General features: G+C 41.6%; 1 protein-coding gene across 1 annotated transcript in view; it reads right to left on the bottom strand.

Annotated features, from left to right (window-relative positions):
* The window catches only part of LOC141060277 (uncharacterized), a 43,639-nt gene extending 32,444 nt beyond the window's left edge, over positions 1-11,195 (bottom strand). Inside the window, 1 exon segment of the mRNA XM_073556495.1 lies at positions 9,507-11,195. Within this exon segment, the coding sequence (XP_073412596.1) occupies positions 9,507-10,988 (1,482 nt within the window). The 5' untranslated portion in view covers positions 10,989-11,195.
* Between the last annotated feature and the right edge of the window lie 1,561 nt (positions 11,196-12,756).

Genomic DNA, 12,756 nt, shown 5'->3' with positions numbered 1-12,756 from the left:
AATTTGTGAAAATTTCACACACTTTGAGCCCAGAGAGCGGTCTACGTTGAGGGGTGATATGTGGTCTCGCCCTACGCACATTGTCCGACCCACGCACAACCCCAGCAGAGGAGGAACAATCATGTATCCTGGTGAAGTTATGAAGAATGACACAGGCTTTAACTACTTCATTAACATTTTGTTCACTCAGCTGAATGGCAGACTGGAGTACCCGCCATTTGGCACAAAGAATCCCAAAGGAACACTCCACCAGTCACCAAGCACGTGATAGGCGCAAGTTAAAAATTCTGCGCCGTGGTCCAGGTTGCGCCGGGGATATGGCCTCATGACATTGCGCCTTAACTGAAACGCCTCATCTGCCACAAGGACAAAAGGGACTGATTCTTGAGTGGAGCCTGGTAGCTGGCATACTGGTGGTAGATCCAACTGGTTGGTGCGTAGCCGCCGACCCATAATGGAAGTATTGAAGACTCTAGAGTCTCCCGTCTTTCCATAGGCCCCAATGTCGACAATTATAAACTTGTATTGAGGGTCAGCCAGAGCCAACAATACAACAGAAAAGTATTGTTTATAATTGAAGAATTGGGAGCCAGAGTTCGGCGGCTTACGCACCCGGATATGTTTGCCATCAAGGGCCCCAATAAAATTAGGAAACTGGCATTCCTCCTCAAAGTCCCTTGATATCCTCAACCAGTCTTCCATCCTGGGCTAGGGCATGACGAGTTGATGTAGTCTTGACCATATTTGACTACATGTCGACCTGACTATGCCAGAAATGGTAGATCTTCCAATGAGAAAGTCATGGTGGAGGGCGGCATAAGACAGGCCAGTGGACAGGAAGCTGAAGAACAACAGAAATGGAACATTTTAGAATGCACAAATTAACAAAAGACCAGGTACATACATACCAAACTTGTTAGTGATTCAGATCTACTAACACACATATATTTGGTCGCACAATGACTAAGTGATATTCAGTACATATGTTAGCGTGGATGGTCAGGAGCCGGAATCTCCAGGAGTGGACCCTCTGGACCGTGGCACCGAGGGGTCCCAGGCGAGCTGCCAGGTTGAACCGACCCCTATACAGGGACCGTTAGGAGCAGGCCCAGGGGTTCAAGTGCCACGGTAGCCGGTACCGAGAGGGGCGGCTCAGAATGGACTGGAGTAGGAGTGCGGGACTGAAGCGTAGGCTATAAGGCTGGAATATGGAGAGATATCTGGAGCGGAACACAGGAGACAGGACTGAAGTAGGACTGTAGGATTATGGATAGTTGGATGGAGCAGGAACACCGGAGGCAGGACTGGAGTAGGATGTTACAGGAACGCTGGTGCAGGACTGGAGTAGGATGGGACTGGAACACAGGAACAGGACTGGAGTAGGATGGAACAGGAACACAGGAACAGGACTGGAGTAGGATGGAACTGGAACACAGGAGCAGGACTGGAGTAGGAAGGAACAGGAACGCTGGAACAGGACTGGAGTGGGATGGAACAGGAACGCTGGAGCAGGACTGGAGTAGGATGGAACTGGAACACAGGAGCAGGACTGGAGTATAATGCAGGGAACACGAGAGACAGAGCTGCGAGGCTGCTGCAGGAAACATCGGGGACGGAACTGAGAGGATGCAGAGAGCACAGGAGGAAGCAGGGCCCAGTGTGCAAGGTAACACAACGATCAGGCGCCTCCCTCAGGAGGAAGCAGCCTTATATGGCCCCGTCTGGTCTGCCATTGGTCCGAAGGTGCATCCGGGTCAGGGCACAGCAGGAGCACAAGAAGCAGAAGGGAGGCGCGGCCGTGGCCTATGGCGCATGCGCATTGCATACAGAGATGGTGTCGGCCGCGCGCCCGTCAGAAGTGACCGCCGTGGCCGTCGGGAGGAGAGAGGCTGCGGCATGGGATTGGAGGCCGGCTGCGGCATGGGAGCGGAGGCCGGGTATGATGGAGCGGTGTAACAGTACCCCCTCCCCTAAGCCGCCCTCCCGGAGATTAGCAAGAAATCTCTTGCGGATACGGGGAGCATTGATATTCTCCCGAGGCTCCCAGGATCTCTCCTCAGGACCAAAGCCCTTCCAATCAACAAGAAAGAATGTCCTACCTCTAACCCTCTTCATAGCGAGAATGTCCTGCACTTCAAAGACATCATCGGCACCCACCGGCTGAGGACCAGGATCAGGCAAGGAATGGAAACGATTCAGTGCCACAGGTTTCAGGAGGGAGACGTGAAAGGTGTTCGGGACCCGGAGCGAAGCAGGCAACCTCAATTTGTAGGCGACTTCGTTGATACGTCCAAGAATTTCAAACGGACTGATGTAGCGTGGTCCCAACTTGTAGGAGGGCAGTTTCAACCGGATGAATTTGGAGGAGAGCTAGACTTTGTCCCCAACACGATACGGTGGAGGATCCAATCACCTTTTGTCGGCATTATTCCCGTCATTTATCGCTCGTTACATTTTCTCCATAAAATAACAGATTCCTCTTTGTTACACGTCCTAATACTGATCATTTATATCTCTATATTGTAGAGGAAACATTTCTAGGAGTGTATACACTTCACCACAAACACTTCCCATAGATTTTATTATCATCACTGTTATTAAGCTGCTTCTCTCTTTATATCTTTACCATATCACTTTTTATTCTCTTTTCTTACCCGTTGCACAGTTGCACTCTCACTGGTCACTTGGTGGGGTCACATTTGGCTCTTTTCACCTGCATTGTTTTGTTTCCGGACCCCCTCACTATCACTTCACCTGATTGATCGCTACCAGATGGCTCTATGCAGCATTATTCATCTTGGTCTTACCAACAGGTTTTCATCCTGATCCTTCTGCTTCACTGGGGATGCTGAATGCTCACGTGGTGTGGGCCCATCCGGTCTCCATGGCAACGAGTCCATCCAGCGTCATTCCAGTCACTCCCCTCGGTGACACCATCCAATCAGAGGTGCCCAGAGGCGGAGTTACCCGGGATGGCATGTGACGTTGTTTCCTGGATCCCGCACGTGACACACCACCCGGGGGTGTCACAGATGCATGTACCCACGTGGGGTATACTCGCTCCCTGTGACCTCTGATTGGCATTTGCCCCAGGTCGTTCGGTTTACACCAATAAGCCATCAGGGGTATGTCCCCACCACTATTAGGTGTCACGCCAATAACATGACCCTGGACAGGAAAGGGCCGGTATAAACAATAACCACCAATGTGATCGGCTGACATTGGCCGACTCAATCATGTGGTCCATAGATGTGACCGGGGAACAGCCCCAATTCCTTTAGGAACACCCCCACTTTACCCCAGAGTTACTCCCCTTGCCTGGATTAGTGCAGGACCTTGGTGTGTTGGAAACACTTCTCCGTACCCTCTGAGGAAGCTAACGTGGCGAAACGCCCGTAAAAGGGAATAGTGGTGAATCTGCCATCTTTCTCTGTACACTCCCGGCATGTCGCCTGTAGGATCTGTAATCTCCATCTCTTGTTAGGATGGTTCCTCCTTTACACTATATGGGCTGTGCTGTATTCCTGGGATATCCCATATAGCACTGGCTGCACTTTATATCTCCTCTCTGTATCCCAGGGATGTAATGCGCTGTCAGCTCTTTATTCTCTCACTATTTATACCCTTTGCTCTGTGTCCTCTCATTATATAAGCTATTCATCTATAAGTGCACAGGATCTATTCCCCTTATACACTGATATCCAGTGATAGATCTACAATCCGGTTACATATATCTATGTATGGATTTATCTTACACTCAATAAATACGGAGCACTTATCTCATCCCCACCTTGATAGTGACACTCTCTTAGGATACATGTTACTCTATGATGGCACTTCTGCACATGGCCACTAGATGGCGCTACATCTGACATTTGCCTGAATTTTTTTATCTACACCTGGTTTACACAAATTATATTTTCTTGTGGTAACTCTATACTATTTACCATTAGAAGCTGTGTATTTCTGTAATTATCTGTATGCATACATGATTGATTACCACTTCTGTCTCTGTAAAAACAATCCCATTTAACCCCTTTCTGACATCGGGTGTAAATGTACGCTGATGTCGGACTCCCTCCCTTTGATGTGGGCCCCGGCACTGAGCCCACATTTTTTCCGGCACATGATGGACCGGAAATTCCACCCATCGGTGACCCTGTCACATGATCGCGGGTCACCATTGGGTTGGCATGACAGCCAGAGGTCTCCAACAGACCTCTATGGTTTTGTCACTGCCAGATCCTATGAGTGCTGCCCATTGGTCGGTGCTCATAGCAAGTGAGCAACTCTGCTACATACAGGAGATCTGGTCATCGCCTCTATGTAGCAGAGCCGATTGGGTTATGACAGCTTCTAGTCTCCCATGGACACTATTGAAGCATGCCTGTGGAGACATGGGGGGGTCAGCAGGCGGTCTGGACCACTAGCCAAAACCGCATGGCACAGGGATCGTCCTGACGAATTCCTGCTATCCTTTTAACGTGGGCAAAACGCTACTCAGACAACACAAGGGGAGGGTAAAAGTGTGACAATGCTTTATTGTACCACAAAACAGGCAAATAACACATAGAACAGTCCCAGCAAAATACCCAAGATGGGGCACATTACAGACTCTCACCCTTCCACTGACCTGTCGGGATAATAGCTGCTGTGACTTCAGATCTTCCAGGGTCACTACCCCACCTGTGGCACACACACAAAGAGGAGGTAATGACAAGTGTAGGAAGATGACAGGTTATTGAGTCCACATAAGGTACAAGGGCAGTTGATCTGAGGTCCACAACCTGTCTCCAAACGTATCCATGTTTCAGCGATGGTCAATGGAGCAGATCTGTGTTCTTCCAACCAAGGCTGAAAACCCCTAGGTTGTTTCCTGTAGAATCACAGGTCCGTGTCCCTCATAATGGAGCCATGATGTTAAATGGCTGCTGTCCTGTCTCTTGTCTTTTTGGGATGCATGGATGTCTTGACAGAATCTCTTTGGCTGTTTCTCTCTGTCTCTTTACTCTTTATACAGAGGCATGTAACCTATTTTTAGACTTAAGAAGTGTCCCTCATTCAGTATTTACATAAAGGGTAAGAATGGAGATGAGATTATTATAGCATTACTTGATTATTTAAAATATTTGCATAGTTTTTCCCTCTTTGCTTTATAAGTCAAGAAACTGGCTCCATAACACAATGTATAATTAGCATATCAGCAATCATCACTAGTGATCAAGGATAAGGGCACAACAAAACTCAATAATACCGGCTTACACAAACAAAACTCTGTTTTCTTGACCAACCAGAAATCAACACTTAAATTTGAAAGCCAACATACAGATAACATTCTATTATTCTTCATTTGCTAAAAATAGTCGTCTGGCTAATTAAGATACAATGCTGTATGTCTTCACAATGACAAAAGTAAAAAAATGTTTTTAAAAATATATTAAAAATATATAAAAGTTCGAATCACCCCCCTTTCGCCCCATTCAAAACAAAACAATACAAAGAAAAAACATACACATACTTGTATTTGGTATCACCGCATTCAGAATCGCTTGATCTATCAATATAAAAAAAGAATTAACCCGATCGCTAAACGGCGTAACGAGAAAAATCCAAAACGCCAGAATTACGTCTTTATGATCGCCGCAACATTGCATTAAAATGCAATAATGGGTGATCAAAAGATTGTATCTGCTTCAAAATGGTATCATTAAAAACGTCAGCTCGGCACACAAAAAATAATCCTTATCCCAACCCAAGATCATGAAAAATGTAGATATGACGGGTATCGGAAAATGGCGCAATTCTTTTATACTTTACCTAATAAAGAGGAGTTATTTTTACTGATAAATGTTTGTTTTGGGTCGTTTATTTTCTGTTGGTATTTGGTTTATCCTATAAAACTCCCATATAATATTCTCACCTTGAATTTATTCTATAAAACTCCCATATAATATTCTCACCTTGAATTTATTCTATAAAACTCCCATATAATATTCTCTCCTTGAATTTATTCTATAAATCTCCCATATAATATTCTCACCTTGAATTTATTCTATAAAACTCCCATATAATATTCTCACCTTGAATTTATTCTATAAAACTCCCATATAATATTCTCACCTTGAATTTATTCTATAAAACTCCCATATAATATTCTCACCTTGAATTTATCCTATAAAACTCCCATATAATATTCTCACCTTGAATTTATCCTATAAAACTCCCATATAATATTCTCTCCTTGAATTTATCTTATAAAACTCCCATATAATATTCTCACCTTGAATTTATTCTATAAAACTCCCATATAATATTCTCACCTTGAATTTATTCTATAAAACTCCCATATAATATTCTCACCTTGAATTTATTCTATAAAACTTCCATATAATATTCTCACCTTGAATTTATCCTATAAAACTCCCATATAATATTCTCACCTTGAATTTATCCTATAAAACTCCCATATAATATTCTCTCCTTGAATTTATCTTATAAAACTCCCATATAATATTCTCACCTTGAATTTATTCTATAAAACTCCCATATAATATTCTCACCTTGAATTTATTCTATAAATCTCCCATATAATATTCTCACCTTGAATTTATTCTATAAAACTCCCATATAATATTCTCACCTTGAATTTATTCTATAAAACTCCCATATAATATTCTCACCTTGAATTTATTCTATAAATCTCCCATATAATATTCTCACCTTGAATTTATTCTATAAAACTCCCATATAATATTCTCACCTTGAATTTATTCTATAAAACTCCCATATAATATTCTCACCTTGAATTTATCCTATAAAACTCCCATATAATATTCTCACCTTGAATTTATTCTATAAATCTCCCATATAATATTCTCACCTTGAATTTATTCTATAAAACTCCCATATAATATTCTCACCTTGAATTTATTCTATAAAACTCCCATATAATATTCTCACCTTGAATTTATTCTATAAAACTTCCATATAATATTCTCACCTTGAATTTATTCTATAAAACTCCCATATAATATTCTCACCTTGAATTTATCCTATAAAACTCCCATATAATATTCTCACCTTGAATTTATTCTATAAAACTCCCATATAATATTCTCACCTTGAATTTATTCTATAAAACTCCCATATAATATTCTCACCTTGAATTTATTCTATAAATCTCCCATATAATATTCTCACCTTGAATTTATCCTATAAAACTCCCATATAATATTCTCACCTTGAATTTATCCTATAAAACTCCCATATAATATTCTCACCTTGAATTTATCCTATAAAACTCCCATATAATATTCTCACCTTGAATTTATCCTATAAAACTCCCATATAATATTCTCACCTTGAATTTATCCTATAAAACTCCCATATAATATTCTCACCTTGAATTTATCCTATAAAACTCCCATATATAATATTCCATTCTTGAACGCACGCCGCGTGCATCATGTTTTTGTACAATTTGTGAATAATATATATAGGTTCTCCTCGTCTGATTTATTTTTGAAGGTCAATGAAATACGATTTTCCTGTAATTCATTTCTCACACTCTCGGTATAATAATGACTTTTCCCTGTGTGGGATTTTTGATAAAAAGGTTGACAACTAGTTGGACAACCCCTTCTCATTCCTCATGTTTGGTCCTGTTAGAATTAAAACACTTATACAAACCTCCCATGCTGGCACCGTTTCAGCGGTGTTGGCACTTGTGTTCTTGGCTCTTTTGAGGTTGTTACGTCATGTGAGCCCTGTGCCCAATCAGCGCTGACGTCACTGTCCCCACCTTCGGACAAATCAAGCATCATCTGGCCATCAGAGAGCAGCCGCAGCCCTGGCTTCATGTTCAATACGTCCGAAGGAACAGTGAAGCTGCCGCTGATTGGGTGCAGGGCTCGTGTGATGTGAGAACCTCACATAAGCCCCGGGACAGTGAGTCTCAACACCGCTGAAGTGGAGCCGGCACGCCAGCGGAGTATGAGTGTTTTTATTTTAATGAGGCCAAACATGAGGAATGAGTTCACTGAGGAAAAAAAAATATTCCGTATGGACTATAAGACACACCTAGGTTTTAGAGCAGGAAATTAGGAACAAAATTAAAGCAAAAAATGTGGTCAACTCTGTACTTAATAACCCCTATCCTGGTATCTATGGTATCCTCACCCCCATCCTGATACACTTGGCCCCCTCATACCTATCCTGGTATGCAGGGCCCCATCCGTATTCTGGCCCAAATCAGAAAACATAAAAAAAATTACACTTACCTACCCGGCGCTCCCTCGCTGCGTCCTGCTCCGGTTTCAGCAACTGCTTTATGCTTGTAAGCAGTGCTTGGCAGGGATGTCATGCGTTGATCACAAGCAGAGCACAGCTGCCGGAGTACTCACCAGGACTGTGCGCACAGAGAGCAGCGAGTATTCCTTCCTCTTCAGTAGCGCGCAGTGTCAGCCACCGGCTTCCTGCTGCTGCCGGCGGTCACTTGTGCCGCTACTCAAGAGAAATGAATATTCATTGGATTCATTCATTCATTCATTCATCCATCAGGAGATTATTTAATACTGAAGTATATTCAAGTGGGACTAGATGAAGAAAACCCTAAAATCATGTATCATGTTATCCGAAACAGTCAGAAAACTAGCCCCATATTGGCCGACCCCAGACTTCAAACTATATACTTTGCAAGTTTATAAGCCCCTCCAGTGTCAGGAATAGATAGTATGTGATAATCCCGTATATACCGCTCAGGGAACACTTACCTTTCAGAGATAATTTCCATATTCATACTAAATAATGGCACAGATCTCCCAGACATTATGACTGCACATATCTCTAGTCTTTATAACGATATTGCACTCATTCCTTGACAGACCGCAGCATGGCCATTAGTTAGAAGCTGCTAATGATCTTTGGAGCAGGTAAGTTTTCCCTGAGTAGTATATACAGGGCCATCTGAAAACTGAGTTTAGTCTAGAACAATTTGTCTGCACGGCTAATTACCATATACTGTATACTTGGGTATAAGCCGACCCGAGTATAAGTCGACCCCCCTAACTTTGCCACAAAAAACTGGGAAAACTTATTGACTTGCGTATAAGCCTAGGGTGGAAAATGCAGCAGCTACTGGTAAATTTCAAAAATAAAAATATATACCAATAAAAGTAAAATTAATTGAGACATCAGTAGGTTAAATGTTTTTGAATATCCATATTGAATCAGGAGCCCCGTATAATGCTCCATACAGTTCATGATGGCCTCTTAAGATGCTCCATACAAAATACGCCCCATATAATGCTGCACAAAGGTTAATAAAGGTCCCATAAGATGCTCCATAGAATAATATGCCCCATATGCTGCTCCATAAAAGTTATGGCCCCCTCTGTGTGACTGCTCTGATGTCTAACAAGAAGCGCTTTCTGTTTAAAATATTTCCCACATTAACAGGAAAAAGGCTTCTCTCCTGTGTGAGTTCTCTAGTGCTTAACACAATTTGATTTATTGTTAAAACATTTCCCACATTCTGAACAGGAAAAAGGCTTCTCCCCTGTGTGAGTTCTTTGATGGCTGTCAAGACTTATTTTCCATTTAAAACATTTCCCACATTCTGAACATGAATATGGCTTCTCTGCTGTGTGAGTTCTCTGGTGCTTAACACAATCTGATTTATTGTTAAAACATTTCCCACATTCTGAACATGAAAAAGGTTTCTCCTCTGTGTGACTGCTCTGATGACGATCAAGAAGCGCTTTCTGGTTAAAATATTTCCCACATTAACAGGAAAAAGTCTTCTCTGCTGTGTGAGTTCTCTGGTGCGTAACATAATCTGATTTATTGTTAAAACATTTCCCACATTCTGAACAGGAAAAAGGCTTCTCCCCTGTGTGAGTTCTTTGATGGCTATCAAGACTTATTTTCCATTTAAAACATTTCCCACATTCCGAACATGAATATGGCTTCTCTGCTGTGTGAGTTCTCTGGTGCTTAACACAATCTGATTTATTGTTATAACATTTCCCACATTCTGAACATGAAAAAGGTTTTACTCCTGTGTGGATTCTCTGGTGATTAACACAATTTGATTTATTGTTAAAACATTTCCCACATTCTGAACATGAAAAAGGTTTTACTCCTGTGTGGATTCCCTGGTGCTTAACACAAGCTGATTTATTGTTAAAACATTTCCCACATTCTGAACAGGAAAAAGGCTTCTCCCCTGTGTGGGTTATTTGATGGCTATCAAGACTTATTTTCCTTTTAAAACATTTCCCACATTCTGAACATGAAAAAGGCTTCTCCCCTGTGTGAGTTCTATGGTGAATAACCAAATCTGATTTCCGGATAAAACATTTCCCACATTCTGAACAGGGAAAAGGCTTCTCCCCTGTGTGAGTTCTATAGTGATAAACCAATTGTGATTTCCGGTTAAAACATTTCCCACATTCTGAACAGGGAAAAGGCTTCTCCCCTGTGTGGGTTTTTTTATGGATATTAAGACTTATTTTCAATTTAAAACATTTCCCACAATCTGAACATGAATATGGCCTCTCTGCAGTGTGAGTTCTCTGGTGACTAATAAGATGCTCTTTCCGGTTAAAACATTTGCCACATTCTGAACAGGAAAAAGGCTTCTCTCCTGTGTGAGTTCTCTGGTGACTAGTAAGATGCTCTTTCCGGTTAAAACATTTTCCACATTCTGAACAGGAAAAAGGCTTCTCTCCTGTGTGGATTCTCTGGTGTTTATCAAGATTCCCTTTCTGGTTAAAACATTTCCCACATTCTGAACAGGAAAAAAGCTTCTCCCCTGTGTGAGTTGCATGGTGATTAACCAAATCTGATTTCCGGTTAAAACATTTCTCACATTCTGAACATGAAAATGACTTCTTTGCTTTAGGAGCAGTTTGTTTTTTAATGCCTCTTTTGTGACTTTGATTTTCCTTAGTAGTAAGTAAAGAATCAGAAGATGGGACCTGTTTCATAGGATCGGATGACAGATCTTTGCTGTGAATGGATGATGATATATCTGGAGTAATAGCAATCACTTCCGTTGTATCTTGTAGGATCTCAAGATCATCAGAATTAAAAATTGAAGATGTCAGCTGTCCCTCTGATCTCCTGGTGCAGTCCTCTGCTAAGATAAAAAACAATTTTTTTAATAAAATAACCTTGAGTTTTATATTTTTGAACATTTCTACTTAAACTGACGATAAAAATGGCAAGCTATGTAAAGAACTTTAATTATTTACCAAGACAATGACAGTTCACAGTCTAATAGAAAACCTTGTTGGATGAGCCAGTAGTGTGTGGTGTTCAACTATTTGTTCATTCTGCCTCCCAAATGTAAAATATAAAGAAACCAATCAATGTTATGTAGGTGAAAATAATACCAATTCTCATCTCACAAAAAACAAGTCCTCAATCAGGTCCATCATCTGTCAATAGAAAAACAAATAGGGCAGGTTACATATAATGCTAGTTACGGTTAGGGGCTAAAGTAATGGTTACTGTTAGGCTAAAGTTGGGTTACTGTTAGGCTAAAATTAGGGTTAGGGTTACTGTTAGGCTAAAGTTAGGGTTAATGTAAGGCTAAAGTTAGGGTTTATTCTAAAGTTAGGGTTAGGCTAAAGAATTAGGCTTTTCTCAATTGTCTCCCCAATAATTTGGTCACGTCAGAGTTTTCTATTTCCGGAAAATAAAAATAAAAATGAATAAAATGGCCCATCAGTATTATAGTGCAGAGGAGGCTTATGCACTTTTATGTTCGGACAGCGAAGAAAGTGCAGTGTCAGATGGCGATTTGGATTTCGAGGGCTTTACTGTAGTAGCAGCGACAGTGATAGCTCAGAAATGAGCAGTGATTCTGGTCCATCCTCACACACACGGACCAGTACAACAAGAAGGACAAATAGCGCTTCTGGAGAAATGTCTCCAACTCAGTGAACAATGCCCAGTACTAGCGCTGTCCCTAGTGCTCGTGAATTGGCGCACACCAAAGTCCAAGGGGCTTTGCCTCTTGATGTAGCATTTCCTAGATAGGAGGCTTCAGATTTGGCTAATCCATTCATCCCTAATTTTAAGGTCATTCCTGGTATAAATGTGGAGTTGGAAAATTTTGGACCAATTCTTTTTTTAATTTGTTTGTGACAGATAGCTTGCTAGAGCATATTAGTCTACAAATTTATATATTTATGTCGCTCCTCCTCACCCAACCGCCTCCAAGACTTCTCCTGAATATCCCCCATCCTCTGGAATTCTTTGCCCCAACATATCCGACTATCAACCACATTCGGATTCTTCAGACGGAACCTGAAAACCCCCTCTTCAATAAAGCTTACAGCCTGCAATGACCCCGCTACCTCCTCACCACTACCGGAGATATCGCCTCAACCAACACCAGAACTGCTGCAACCCACCAACCTACTGTCTCCTTCCCCACCATCCCGTAGTATGTAAGCACAAAAGGGCCGGGTCCTCTTGCCTCTGTATCAGTCTGTCATTGTAAGTTTGTTTACTGTAAGTGATATCTGTAATTTGTATGTAACACCTTTTCATGTACAGCACCATGGAACCAATGGTGCTATATAAATAAATAATAATAATCATCATCCCAATTCATCAGCCAGAATCCACGATCCTATTATGCTAGGTCAAATTTATGGACACCAACTAATGTCCTAGAATGGAAAACATTTTTAGGATTTACATTCGCTATGGGGCTTGTTAAAAATACGAGCATTCTGTCCTATT

Source organism: Dendrobates tinctorius, unplaced genomic scaffold (genome assembly GCF_039654945.1).
Source record: "Dendrobates tinctorius isolate UK_male_01 unplaced genomic scaffold, ASM3965494v1 ptg000233l, whole genome shotgun sequence".
In the NCBI taxonomy this organism is placed as follows: Eukaryota; Metazoa; Chordata; class Amphibia; order Anura; family Dendrobatidae; genus Dendrobates; species Dendrobates tinctorius.
This window is presented reverse-complemented; position numbering and strand designations above follow the sequence as displayed.